This window comes from Populus trichocarpa, chromosome 2, assembly GCF_000002775.5.
Source record: "Populus trichocarpa isolate Nisqually-1 chromosome 2, P.trichocarpa_v4.1, whole genome shotgun sequence".
In the NCBI taxonomy this organism is placed as follows: Eukaryota; Viridiplantae; Streptophyta; class Magnoliopsida; order Malpighiales; family Salicaceae; genus Populus; species Populus trichocarpa.
Genome location: NC_037286.2, coordinates 17,146,722 through 17,162,075, shown reverse-complemented (window position 1 = coordinate 17,162,075; position 15,354 = coordinate 17,146,722). Strand labels below are relative to the sequence as shown.

Genomic DNA, 15,354 nt, shown 5'->3' with positions numbered 1-15,354 from the left:
GTTTAGCAGCAAATTTGAATCTTGAAGTTGAAAAGCTTGTTAAATGAGAAGATCTACATGGAGCAATCTGAAGGGTTTGAAGCGAAAAGCAAGCATGAAGAAAAAGAGTTTGTATGGGTTGAAGCAAAGTCCAAGACAGTGGTATAAGAAGTTTACTTCTTTCATGGTGGAGCATGGTTATGATAAGACCACTTCTGATCATTGTATGTTCATAAAAAGGTTTCATGATGGTAACTTTATTATTCTCTTGCTATATATGGATGATATGTTGAATGTTGGTCATGATGCTAAGAAGATTCAAAGTTTGAAGGGAGAGTTAAGTAAGTATTTTACAATGAAAAACTTAAAACTAGAAAAAAAAATTATTTACATGATGACTAAGTATGATAAGAAGAATGGAAAACTTTGGCTATCTCAAGAAAGATATGTTCAAAATATATTTAAGAGATTCAACAAGACAAGTCTAAATCTATTAGTTCTCCACTTGCAAGCCACTTTAAGTTAAGTTCTTAACAATATCTTTTAAGTGATGAAGAAATAAATGAGATGAAGAAGGTTCCTTATGCATTTGCAGTTGGTAGCTTGATGTATATCATGGTTTTGCACAAGGTTCGATATAGTTCATGTTATTGGTATGGTCAGTAGATTCCACTTTAATCCTGAAGAGAACATTGGTTAACGATGAAATGGATACTTATATATCTCAAAAGTACTTCTACTTGTAGTTTATGTTTTGCCAATGATAAACCTGTGTTAGATGGATATACATATGCATATATGGCTAGTGATATTGATTTTAGAAAGTCCATATTAGGATACTTAACAACCTTTGTAGGGGGAGGAGCAATTTCATGGCAATCCGGGTTGTAAAAATATGTTGCATTATCTACTACAAATGCTAAATGCATTGCTTTTACTGAACGGGGGGAAATAGTTATTATGGATGAAGAAATTCTTACATGAACTTTGCTTAGTGCAAGAGAACTTTGTGTTGCACTGTGACAGTCAGTGTGCAATTCATCTTAGTAAGCATCCTACTTTTCATTTTCGATCAAAGCACATTAAAGTTAGATACTAATGGATTCGAGATGCTATAAAGATGAAGTTCTTTATTGTTGAGAAGATCCATACCGATGACAATGTGTCAGATGTGATGACCAAGCCTTTTCTAAAAAAGAAACTTGAGTTTTGTAAAAAGGCAAACGAGCTTAGTAGAGCTCCCTAAATGAGTCGGGAGGTAGCGAATTTCTTATATGATACATGAAAGGGGGATTTATTAGGTGGTCTTGTTTTATGTGAAGGGGACCACCACATATATAAAATGAGAGAAAATATTGAGCAGAAATTTGTCAGCTTAAGCATAGTTTGTTTAATCTCTGATTTGCAACTCATTTACTATTAAATCAGGCTGAAATTTTAAAATATATTCCAGATGCATAACCTTTCATTATATACGGTTAGATTGAAGATTGGAGCTGTCTAAGTTGGTTGTTTCATCATAAAATGAAGTTGTTAGTTTTGTGAGGATTTCCGAACTCCTTCTCTTTAATTTTGTTGTATTCTAAGAATAGGTTATTCTTGATGAATTATATGTCATAGCCCCTAGTTTTAACTGAGAAAGAACATTTTTTTATTGCATTATTTGTTGGTAGTAAAAGTTTTAAGGAGAACTAAGATCTTATGGTTTTTTCCACATCAAATTTTCCACATAAAAAGTTTTGGTGTTGATTTGTTGTGATTGGTTGTTTAATTTTACTGCTTTATTAGTTCTATTTTAATTGTAAAAAAAAAAAGAATTGAAACTTGTGAATTATAAATTTAGTTATATTAGTGATTTTTCACAAATCAAACAGGTTTAAAGGTATTTTTGTGTTAAATTAACAGGGAATTACATGTGATATCTTATTTATTATTCCTCAAAACTTTTCAAAGTAACACAGTTCAAACAATCATCCTTGGATCATGAAGCAAGTTAGCAATTTTGAAATAGGCATAGTAACTCTTGCATCAATAATCAAATCATTAATACCAATTCGAGGGGAAGAACATTTATTGGTAAATGAGACATACAGTATAATGATATCTCTGCCGCTGCCAGACTTCAAATTCCTTCTTTTGCTAATGACAATTAAGGGCAGCATCTCCCTGCCATAAAACAAGCCCAAACAATTCTCTAATCAGCATTACAAGATTCTCTTAATCAGATGGTTAATTTTAATTTCTTGCACTAATTCGTTAACTCTGGCCAAAGCATGGCAACATTGTAAAACACTGCTACTAGTGATGTTCGCCAAAGAGCATAGATGCGTTCACAATCCTGGAAAAAGATGGAGAATAGCATCTTTAATCTTGTTTAAAATTGCTTTTGAATTGGTCAATAAACAGAGCAGCATAAAGAAAACGAAACTACACTTTCTCTAACTGTAAAAATCGCAGCAATATAACCGGTGATCCAATGGTAATAGCTTGGGATCAAGGGGTTTGCTCCCCCTATGATTTTAAGTTCGAGCCCTGTGGTTGTTAATATGATAGCCACTAGAGGCTTACATGGTCGTTAATTTCAGGGCTCGTGGAATTAGTCGAGTGCGCGTAAACTAATCCGAACATTCATTTTAATAAATAAATAAATAAATCACAACAATATAACATCACACGCAGTTAATGCAATGGACAAAACTTCAAGAAGGTGAATCCATTCCATTGCATGATGAAAATAGCTAACTCAACTCGACTGAAAAAGTATTAGTTCCAAAATCCCAACTTGTAGAATTTATTTATTTTTTCTAGTATTGTGATGATAAATCATGAAATACAGGGCAAGGATCCAATAATGTCTGCAATTCTAGTGGTAAGAATTATACGATAATTATGACGACAGCCCTGCTGGAAATTAATATTGTAAAAGCTCCGACAACCTTTTTTTTTGGTTGCAGTCCGATTCATGCATATATAGTAATAGCACAGCTCAGACTTCAAAACTACTATTATTCATGAATCCCACATTAACGAAAGGGAGAGCGAATCTACACATTTCAAGACGATTCAAGAGCCGTACAGTTACTTTGTAAGGTCCTTTCAAAAGCAAAACAAGCCCACTGACTCTCGAGACAAAGCTTTCTGTAAACTTTGTTTGGTCTGTACCAAAAATCATACGCACATATATACGTATATGGCACTCTGAAAGAGACACAGATACCAGAAAGACAAAAGAGCTTTTGGGATTACCTTTTGGGCATTTTCGCTTTGTTAACGTCATTTAAAAACAATATTGGCCAAATAATAAAGGGTAGAAAAAGTTTTGGTAAAATAACATAATTTGGTATTTATTGTAATTGAAAAATATGATATTTTAAGTTGTTGCAATTAAAAAATATAATATTTAAAATTTTCATGATTGAGAAACACGACATTTTAAATAAACTGTTAAATGAACCAGAACAAATTACAATATATGTAGAGGAGGGAAAAAAATAAATAAAAAGAATCTAGAGATATACAGAAATTTTAATTATAACACAATTAATATCATTGAAAAGATCTTGATGAGATGAATCCAACGACACCAATAAAATAAGTTGCATGCTCTACCTGAAGGCAGATAAACAATTACAATGAAGGGGGAAAGAGAAAAAAAAGATTTTATAGACACATTAAAGTTCTGATGATGATACCACTGATATAGTGCTAACTAAAAAAAATTCAATAACAACACCACCATATATCATATTGAATCTTGAAGGATGACATCATCAATATAGTGTCAATTATAAAAAAATTCAATGAAAACACCATCAATAAAGTGCTAATTTTAAAAAAATTATTTTATTTTATTCTCTTCCTTTTTTTAGCAGAAGCTTATGGACTTCTTTCTTTATATGATCATCTCAAGCCATAGACTTTCTTTTTATTCATTGTGCGCCTTTAATTTTGGCTACATTTTCACATATTTCATGCAATTCAAGTTCATTAAGGTACTTTGATACTATGGTTTAAAAGTTTTAAAAAAAAAAAACATTTGAATTAAAAATATATTAAAATAAAAAAAAAATTGGATGTTTTATAATAGTTTTAATATCTTCCATAAAAAAAAAACTGCAAAACTCATCAATTTTAATACTTCAAATCGCGTTATCAAAATTATATGTAGCCACATGTGAAATTCCAGTGAACAAATATACCTTACCAACACAAAGTAAAACTACGAGGTTTAATATGCCAATGGTGGAGTACATGTGTTTGATTCAACCAATTACCAAAATTTGAGTGATTATTCCCATCGTTATTAAAGTAGATTTAGTTGCTTGAGTCTCAGATCTGGTTTTTGGCCTTCACTAGGCATAAAAAAATTTAATTTTGAGTTGACTTGGTTAACTTGGAGAGTTAATTTTTGATCTGATATACCTAGTCAAAAATTTGATTAACTTTATAAAAAAATAATATTTTGAAACAATATCATTTTGATCTTAAAAAAAAATTGATTGGCACATGACAATCAGAGTTAACCCACTTAAACCATAACATGGGCCTTGCATGGTCTATCCTAGGTCAATTTAATAACTACTAGTTAATTTAGCTGCGCTCCATCGTGAGTAGAATCAGAAGTTAATTTGTAATGCAAAAAAAAATATAGGAGATGTTAATTTTTTTTAACATCAAGAAATATGTTAATTATGAAATGAAAATTTGAAATTACTAGCGCTGATAAAAATTAAAAAAAAGATTTGTTAATGATAATCAAAAATAAATTAGAAAGTTAAAAAATAGATACATATTAAAATATATAATTTTTTATGCCGTGAGAAGTTGTTCGATTTTTCTCATTTAATTAGATGTTAAAATATTTTTAACAAAAGTAATAATAAACAAAAACTAATTGTGCTAGGTAATCCAATTTTGCATATATATTCTGGATGCATAGTGCCAATTTTGTTTTTTAATTTTTTTTTTTAATTTTTTTTGTTTATTTGATCCTTCCATATTTATTTTATTCATGATTGGTGTTGATATTTTTCTTCAACGGGCTATCTATAAGATTCTTAAGGGATCAAGAAAATTCTGCCATTTAACTCAAACTTGATTTTACATGATATTGTTCGAGTTTTTTTGTTTTTCAAGAGATCAAAACTCAAGGTACTGTAATTGACAAATGAAAAAAGATAAATCACTGAAGCAAGAAAAAAAAAAAACAATTGTGAGAAGACATCTCTATAAGGAGACCAAGGCGCCACATACCACCTCTAATGGAAGAGGCCGTCGAGACACATTAAGAGAACCAAAGGAAGACCACTTTGGAGGCTGGAACATGTTGCACGTACCGACACAATATAACAGGTCTCCCACATGCCAGCGCATGTTGAACACATACCAATTATTTCTTTTTGCTTTTTTCACTTTGGATCTTGAGTGTATAAGAACTGGAATTATATTCCACTTGAGTTGAAGATCTTTTCTTTTAATTTAGTCCCTAATTATCCAAAAAATCTTCGATTTTGGCTTGAATTCCATTCAACCCAAAGCCTAATGAAGACCCAACTAAGAAGAGATTAAAGGCAAGGGAACGAAAAAGACATGATCAACAAGTTTAGTGTATTGTGATTGTGTGCCCATTACCCTGGTTGTGATTTTTATGCTTATCAGGTTGACTTAGGCAGTGTTTTAAAACTCGGCCCGGCCCGGCAGGTCGACCCGGGACCCGGCCGACCCGGGTCTAAGCAAAAAACAGGCTGGGAATTGGCCCGGCCCGGAGGGTCAACCCGGGACTCGGACGGACCGGTCAAACCCGGCTGAGACCCGAGTTTATTTTTTTATATATACTCATGACCAAAACGATGTCGTTTTGGCCTTTTACAATTAAAAGGCCAAAACAAGAAGAGCAGAGGAACGAACGCAGAAGTGAGAAGACCTAATTAATTTCAAGAAATCTTCAAACCCATTTCAGTCGCGAAGAAGAGCAGAAGACTCTTGAATCCTTGATCGTCGTTTCAAATCTAAAAATAAGGTTAGATGAGTGTTACTTGTTTCTTTCTTCTTTCGCTATCCTCTATTTCAAATTGAAACATCTTTTAAATATTCTTCCCTCTGTTGAACTTGCAGGAGAGCTTTGCTATAGTATAACAGTGGCATCGATTCTTCCCTCTGTTGACCCATTTGCTTTGAACGGGCAGGCTTGCAGCTCCACGGGTATGTATCTCATTTTCTATGTTCTTTTATTTTTCTGCGACTTCAAATGGTCAAAGACCTGAACTTTGCTGTGAATATTGTTGTGAATATTGCGGTGAATATTTCGTTCGTTCTGATTTTGTTTATGCTTCTGCAATTAGTTGTTATTGCTTCTGCCCTCTATTGTCCCTGTTCGTTTGCTTCTGCTTCTGTTAATGCTCACCAATTCTGTTTATTGGACTTGCAACTGTAAGTGTATGTGTTCACATGGTTATAGAAGCATAGGCTTTCTTTTTCAACCGAGACTGATTTTTCACTACTATAAGCGTAGGTTTTTTTTGGGTTGACCCGGGTCAACCCATCTGACCCGTGACCTGATTACTTGACCGGGTCGATGACCGGGTTGGGTTTCAAAACTATGGACTTAGGGTGATTTGTAATGTGTTTGCCTCAAAATTAAAACAATAAAATATGTCACATTGTTTGTTTAAAAATTAACTCATATTTCTATCGGTTATTTGGGTTTTCTTTGACCCTATAAAATCAACTTGATCATGTCCTGACAGTTCTTACTCGGTTAATTTGATGCTCAATCTATACAAACAATTGGGTCAAGAGGCTTAAAAGTTGACCTACTATGTGATTCTTAATGACATTGTCAAAAAGTTTCCCACTGCCTGACCATTTTTATTTTTTTTGTCAAAGAAAACAATGTTGCTTAAGACTCTTATCTTTTGGATTTGTTTTTACTCATATCGAACTCCAACCAAGTTATATTTGTATGTTATGAGATTATGTCAAATGTTTACAACAATAAGTTCACAAGGACGTTACTAACTACTGGAAATTTGTACCCACAACGGAGCATGAGCAACATAACTAATTTATATCCTAATGAAACAAAATACTATACCAATATATATAATCTCTTCTTTATTTAATAAAAATAAAAAATAACTACCACAAATATATATATATATATATATATATATATATATATATATATATATATATATAAAGTTTGGAAGATTTGAAATCAAAATAAAAAGGTATAAAAAAGTATCCTTTTGGCTCTGGATATTTTTAAACATAATACTTTTTTAGATAACATCTTATCTTAATCATAAAAGCAAGTTTAATTTCATGTTTGGTATTGTGTTTCCATTTACATTTGGTTGTGTTTCAAAGGTGCGTTTACCTTGAAAAACCATCAAAATGATGGTTTTTTAGTGCTTTCCAATTATTTTAATGTACTGATGTCAAAAATAAAAAAAATAAAAAAACATTATTTTGATGCATTTTCAAGTGAAAAGAACTTTTGAAAAGCAACATGGACCACAATATCAAACACGCACTGATCAATCAAATAAAAATAATGTTATGATAATTCTGATGTGAATGTATTAAAAATATAAGAATAATACACCACCCACACATTGTCTTGGGAAACTTTTAGCAGTGTTATTTAACTTGTTGCTACCTATCGAGTCAACCTAAAAACCCCTTATCTCAGCCCCTTCTCTGACCTGGGTTTGAAATTAAACATATTCTAAGTTAACCTTATATGACTCAGTCAACCATGTAAATCAATATATGACCCATTCAACCAATTAAAAACTTGGTTTGACAAAAACAAACAATACGGTGTGATTTTAATATTATTTTTTAAATGTTAAATCAATGATGTTTTTTATTTACCCGAGTCAAGCCAAGATAAGCTACCACACTCGTGACCTCATTAAGCAACTCAGTTGTCTAATAACTTTAATTTTTGGAATTATTTCTTTATTCAATCATATGATAATAAAATAGACATGTGCAATAAACTATTTCAATAAAACTTAAGAACAAAAAACATAATCTCATTTGAAAACAAAGTAAAAACTTGATTCTATTTAATAAAATAAATTCTTGATATATTTTGGTATTTAATAAAATAATATCTCAAATATATTTTTATTGAATTTATGTTAATGAATTTCAATAAAAATTGAAGACTGTTGGGTTGGGCCTTTACCTAGCCCAAGTTCCAAATTAAAACGTGTTAGAGTTGACCTTTTGTGACCCGATCGACTAAGCGAGTTTAAACGTGAACCAATCAAACTAGAAAAAACCTGAGTTAACTTAAAAAAATTCAAGGTGACATCATTTTAATATTTAAAAAAAAAAGATATTAAAACAATAACGTCTTGGATCGACCCAAATCAATTCAAGTTAACTCGCTAAACACGTGATATGGATAATGAACTTGGGTTGATCTATCAACTGTTTTTTAGAATCAATTTTTTATTTAAGTTTACAATAATAAAAATCAACATGTACATAAAAGCGAATGAATTAAATTTAATAAAAAAACTAATGAAAAAATATCTTAGATGGTTGTACAAAAGAGTACTTGCTAATACAATAAAAAAAAAGTTATAATCTTAGCAAAAATAAAGTAAAAAATGAGTGGTATTCAATAAAAAAATACACAAATATATTTTTAATGGAATTAAACTAAAATTTTAGAAAAAAATATTAAAAATGCTAAAATAAGCTAGGCATTTGGGTTTATATAGACCAACTCATCTGACCCACAAAAAAAAAGATCATGCTTACGCACTTTGCTCTATTATATATTTTTTCTATTAAATTATTTTTTTCAATATTAGATAACGCATCATCTGTTGTAGAAAATGATACATCATTTACTAGTTGACTTTCTGACCACCTTTCATGGTCAAAAAGTTGTAACATACCTTAAGTACCTAAAACCATTTTTCAATAAAAAAAAACACCTAAAAAATATCTTAGAGACCTCAATAAACTTATTTTAAGTCTTAAATTAGCATTTAATTGATTAAAAAATAAAAACTCAACCCGAATCTAAAAACAATTTTGAGCCCCATTTTATTCTTTCGGGCAAGATTAAGGTCCAAAAACATCATGAAACTCCTATCATTAAATAAAACTCATTTGATACGATCAAAGAAAAGGTTGAACAAAGAAATTTAGATTATAATGCTATTATGCCTATTATCCAGTTTTACGCTATTGAGCATAACTTTTAATCTGACAGTTGGATCGGGCTGAAGATTTACCAAGAGTTTCTAGACATAATTTTTCTACATTGGGTTAAAATTTCAAGTCAATTAGGATTCATAAGGGTCTTGCAATACATATCAGAAAATGCAATATGAATTTTTTTTATTTATTGCCTTTTGACTTGTATATTTCCTATTTAGAGATGATACTTTTCCTCATAATACAAGGATATTCATCATCTTATTTTTGGGAGTTTTCTAGTTCTACAAGAATCTTTAATGGGCTTCAACATAGTTTCTAAGTGCGGCAAAGATTTTTTAATGTTTCAAAATCATTTTCTTACAAGGATTCCTTATTTATCCTAACTATAAAAGAAAAGGAAGGTTGGAGAATTTAATGGAAAAATACTTTTGGGCTAAATTATTTGTTTTGTATTAATCTGAATTTTTTTAAGATTTTATTTGTTTTTTTATATTTTTATTTGGATATTTACATTCAATTTAGGCCTTGTAGTTTGAGTTTTTTTTTTGGCCCAAAATTAGTAATTTAATATTATTTTAGATATTAGACTTATTAGCTGATTATTAACTTGGGCTCATTAGTTTGCAACCCAATAAAAATCCATTAAGGTTATTTAGGATGACTATATTTTTTTTCTTTGTTGCAAAATTCAGCAACAAATTGATATTTTGAATAGACTTGTATTTTACATGATACAACACTTTTCTTTTTGATATGACAAAAAACAAATTTAATTTATCAAGGTATAACTAATTTTTTGGCATCTTCGTATACTTTAAATTCTTAATTCTCTATAACCAACAAGTCTAAGTTTAATTTTTAATATCTTTAATTTTTAGATATAAAGTTATCTCTCGATGAAGTTTGATCCATCACAAACTTGATTTTTAGCTTTTCGAATTTGTATTGTAGGTTTTGAGATTGTTTGCATTATTTTTGCATTATTTTTAAACCATAACTCATTAAATTGTACTCCAACCAAGTTTAAAAATATGAAAAAAACAAAAAAACCTTTATATCCATAGAACTCGTGAAGATCAGAGACTATCAACTCATAAAATACTCATAACATCTCGTTAAAGGAATTCATTGAAAAAAAGAAGAAGAAGCAGTGTTGTCATGAGAGAGGCGACAGTCGACACCATGATCCTCTACACAATAAAAACGCTACATGTTTTTTTTTAATATTTAATAATTAATAATTAATGAGCAGGGACATTTTAGTACTCGTGCACGTAGGGAAATCTAACCTGACGAGAGAAAATAGAGTACACAAAGCAAGAAGTAGAGAGGGAAGACAGTTGATTTATCCAAAACGTTGTCTGAATGAACCTATGTCTTAAAATAAAATGGCTGCTTTTGCACTGAATCAGCAACTGCTTTGCTTCTCGAACTCGCATTCTAGGACAACAACAAAACCATGTAGTGCATGGTTACTCAGCAGCAAAACAAGCGTGTTCAGTATTCCTCGAAAGAAGGGTCGTTTCTCTCTAACTTCTTGTAATTCTCAGTCCTCCTCTGAAGCCAATACTCAGACTGCAGAGTCCTGTGTCAATTTGGGTCTCTCCCTCTTCTCTAAAGGACGGGTAATGGATTCTTCTGGGTTTCTTGAATTTTGCTGATTCTTGTCCAATCTCTCTGAGTTTTCCAATTCTGTTGCATGGTTTTGTTCTTCTTCTTTTTTCTTATTTAGTTGGTTCGTATTTATGGATGATAATGTAGCTTTTGGTGATTTAGATTTTGGGTTTGTTACATAATGATTTTCTTAAGCATTCTTTCTTAAGTAAGGACTTTGCTTTATTAATCCGCCTTCTAAATTGAAGAGAACGATACCATTTTTCACAGCGTTTAGTTTCATTATCTCTTTAGTCTTATCCTGGTTTTCCAATCAATTTGTCAACACATTTTCCCGTTCCAACTACATGTCATTTGTTTTCTGAGGCATATTACTAAACCTATTGAGGCCAGTTAATCTGTTATTTATCATAGTCATGGTGGCATGTATTAATAATGTCTACGGAGTTGAACAATCTAACCACAATGATAAAATTTTCAGGTTAAAGACGCTTTAGTTCAGTTTGAAACAGCACTTGATTTAGACCCCACCCCAAGGGAGGCCCAAGCTGCACTCTATAACAAAGCCTGCTGCCATGCCTACCTGTAGGCTTCTGTATACCTTACTCTTTTCGTGAATGGAATTTAATCATAACATGTTTTATTTCACTTTGATCATTCACTTTCATCTAATTGCTTTGTTATTTTAATTATGATGTATTTTAACCGAATAGAAATGCTTCATGTAATGAATGATAGGGTTCCTTAGCATTCTAATGAATGACTATTTTGCAAGTTATAAACTCATATACAGTATGTACGTCAGTCTAAAATTTTGTGAGATTTGCTTCTTCCTTCTTGAAGATGTTGCAGTCTTTTACTTTGTAAAACTCAAACTTAGGAGGACTTTTCAGGTGAAGCCTTTAATCTGTCAGTGCCACAAGTTTAACAATAATTTCTATTCTTTCACATCTAATTAAGCTGATCACATCTCAACTTCAATGTATCTATTTTTTGTAGTATAAAAGTAGTTCTGGTTTGTGTCTTTATTGAAACTTGTATTTTTCTCTGTGAACCATGAGATTTTAAACATGAAGCTATCTCAGCATTGCTTCTTTTTTTCTTTTCTTTTTTTCTTTTTTGAGGAAGTCGGGAAGGGAAGAAAGCCGCTGATTGCCTGCGCACTGCTTTAAGGGAATATAACCTCAAATTTGGCACCGTTTTGAATGATCCTGACTTGGCCTCCTTTAGAGCTTTGCCTGAGTTCAAGGAATTGCAAGAAGAGGTTTCCACTCCTCAGCTTTCTTTTACATATTAAGCTTGTCTAATCACTTTTTCTGGCTTAAGATTTGTACATCGAGCTCAGGTAACTTAATAGCACCACCTCATGTGGGCAGATTGTGAAAATAAACATGTATACTGCATGTCAGTATGATTTGAACCTAAACTTTATCAAAATCGTCCAACCATTCTTCATTCAGCATGAGCTTAGCCTCAAGGGCACTGGATTATGATACTATATAATTGAATTTTGGCTAACTCTTTGCTTTTACAATTGAAAGTCTTAAACTTTAAATCCTTAAACATTATCTCTCATAAATTCTTGGCATTTTTGCAGGCTAGGTTAGGTGGAGAAGACATAGGCTATGGTTTTCGTCGAGATCTCAAACTTATTAGTGAGGTCCAAGCTCCATTTCGTGGTGTTAGGAGATTCTTTTATGTGGCATTCTCAGCAGCTGCAGGGATTTCACTGTTGTTTACCATTCCAAGGCTTTTTCTTGCTATTAAAGGCGGAGGTGATGCCCCTGATCTCTGGGAAACTGCTGGAAATGCTGCAACTAATATTGGAGGTACCTTTGTCCTTCATAAGTTTGAGATCCTTTAAATTTGTTCTTTTCTTCTATTCACTTGTATAAATGATTAGTGCACTGAATATGATTATTGACTGACCCTTACAGCTTCATTCTAAAATGACTAATGTTTTGAATCAGCAATCTACAGGCATCATCGTTCTTGTGGCATTATTTTTATGGGACAATAAGAAAGAGGAAGAGCAACTTGCACAGATTACAAGAGATGAAACACTGTCAAGGTTGCCTTTGCGCCTTTCCACAAATCGGGTTGTTGAACTTGTCCAGCTTCGAGACACTGTTAGGCCAGTTAGTATTAATACTCCTTTGTTTTTTACCCATCAAATTATACACATTGTGGCCTTGTAATTGCAAACAAAATCACAAGTACTTAGCTGCATTTGTTAGCTAATGTTTGTTCTAAATATATGAATGCTAGCAATGAGAATTAAAAATAGCTTTATCCTTCATTTCTAAATTATTAAAACACCATATGACAGTGCACCATAAGATTGTATTGTGGTACTTTCTGCTGAGTTGAAGTAATTGAAATAGTTAAAATTGTTGACACTTTTACTTTTACCAGCCAGCTACATATCTCACTTCCATAGCATTTTGAAGCATCTTATGTTGAGCATCCAAAATATTGTTTGTTCAGTGCCCTAAATTATGTGGTTTGGGTTTAAGGTAATTTTAGCAGGAAAAAAGGATACTGTTTCCCTGGCCATGCAGAAGGCTGAGAGGTTCCGCACCGAGCTCCTCCGACGAGGTGTTCTTTTAGTTCCTGTTATTTGGGGTGAAAGCAGGGCCCCAGATGTAGAGAAGAAAGGGTTTGGTGCTCGTCAAAAGGCAGCTGCTTCTCTTCCTTCTATTGGGGTAAGATATAAAGGTTCATGGAGTGCTTCTTCCTTTTGCTCCTAAGGATTTGTGGAGCATAATACAACCTTTCTTCCATTATTATGCTGTTTATGCCAGTTCATTTTCTAGGGGTTTCTTGCTTGCTATACCCAGTCTTATCATGTTTGGGATTGAATAGATTTGTAGCACTTTTGTAGCATTTTTTTATATTAGCTTTGATGACACCATGGCAGGAAGATTTCGAGAAACGAACTCAGTCTGTGATTGCAAAATCAAAGTTGAAAGCTGAAATTCGATTTAGAGCCGAGGTTGTATCTCCAGCTGAATGGGAAAGGTTAGATCCTGCTGAAATTGTATGCATTTTTCTGTGGTTGCGAAAGAACCATCATAAAAGTTAGACTGGTTATTTGACTTCTTGTACTTGCTTTAGGTTTCATACGGAAGCATTATCCGAATTTACTGATCCTAGGATCATACAACTTTGTATCTTTCATGGATGAATGAATTATAGGCTTAAAATTGTTTGTCTTACGTTATAGTTTTTCAACCCTGTTTAACTTGTAGATCTTTGTTTTCATCTGTTTAATGATTTGTCCAAATTCATTTAGGTGGATAAGGGATCAGCAAAAGTCTGAAGGAGTTACTCCGGGTGAGGATGTCTATGTAATACTGCGCCTTGATGGTCGAGTTCGGAGATCGGGGAAAGTAAGTGCTTGTGGTATCAATTGGCATTCTTAGTGGGTATTATACTATATCAGGGAAACTTGAGATGTTTTAAAGGCGCATCATAGAGACAACAATTTTTATTACTTGATTTGGCCACTCAAGGCAGTAAAGTTTGGAAGTCTAGAATTCCTCAACATAATTCCTGTCTTTCAACAGCTATCCTGCTTCAGCATATTTTTTCTTTTTATAAAGCATCTAGCTGCTGAATCCATGTCTTATACTGATTTTGTTGCCCTCGGGGTCTATTGAGATTGTGAAATAATTTTAACTAATGGTAACTTGAGACCTATTTGCAATTCTTGAGCTACCATCTGACTGGTGTGGGTCAGAGTAGGATTTGTTGAACTGTGTTTGGGATTTACAATTTGTCATGCTATCAGTATTCGGTAGTGACTCCTGTTTCTCTGCAGGGCATGCCTGACTGGCCACAAATTGTAAACGAGTTGCCACCAATGGAAGCATTCTTAAGCAAGCTGGAAAGATAGAAGTCAGTGGTTCTGGCATCGCCTACTCAAAGGGGAAAGAAAAAAATGAGCTTCTTTCTGCCTCATATATGATTGTTGTAGTTGACCTTTATATATCTCTGCTATACAGCCGCAAATGATTTTTCCAGAAGAAAGTCTGCTGCTTTACTTCTTTGACATCTCTGAAAACCCATCATCCATTTCTTTCTTACTTACTATTGTAAATCATACCATGCAAATATTGAAGAGAAGGGGGATAAAGATATCGGTAACTAGAAAGTACCGTGGTGATCCATGTGTTCAGTTCTACAGCAGGGCTTCTCGGTTTAATTTATTTATAATCAACTTCCATTCACATCATGATGTCCATAACACCACGCCATTCCTTTAGTAATCCATTGTTTTTTGGAATCTTGAAAACAATGTTGTTCGGGAATTGAATTGAACTGATCATTGGCTTCCATGATTTGATCGCACGTTCTCCATCATAAATACTGTTATTTCGTTTTTAGAAATATCCTTCTTTGCAAATCGGGTTACCTCTGATTTCTTTTGGTGATGTAGAAAGATTTCAGGTTAAAAATCCACCAAGCATGTGATTATTGAAAGGGAAAAAGCTGAATCCACAGCACATAATTTGATATTGAGCAGGTCAAGAAGCGCCAAAGTTTTCTCGTGCCAATTAGAATCAGTTT

General features: G+C 32.6%; 1 protein-coding gene across 2 annotated transcripts; it reads left to right on the top strand.

The window, feature by feature from the left end:
• The first annotated feature begins 10,448 nt into the window (after nucleotides 1-10,448).
• LOC7487775 (protein LOW PSII ACCUMULATION 1, chloroplastic) lies at nucleotides 10,449-15,019 on the top strand. 2 transcript variants are annotated; one of them, XM_024594700.2, is made up of 9 exons: nucleotides 10,450-10,793; nucleotides 11,264-11,367; nucleotides 11,911-12,046; nucleotides 12,380-12,611; nucleotides 12,763-12,920; nucleotides 13,299-13,487; nucleotides 13,703-13,803; nucleotides 14,078-14,174; nucleotides 14,606-15,019. In XM_024594700.2, the coding sequence occupies exons 1-9, from the start codon at nucleotides 10,557-10,559 to the stop codon at nucleotides 14,678-14,680; spliced, it is 1,329 nt and encodes a 442-aa protein (XP_024450468.1). In that variant the 5' UTR covers nucleotides 10,450-10,556; the 3' UTR covers nucleotides 14,681-15,019. The 2 variants fall into 2 exon arrangements, 1 of the variants encoding a protein (XP_024450468.1); XR_002980165.2 differs by lacking the exon at nucleotides 14,606-15,019 and having other exon boundaries at nucleotides 10,449-10,793; nucleotides 13,707-13,803.
• The last annotated feature ends 335 nt before the right edge of the window (nucleotides 15,020-15,354 follow it).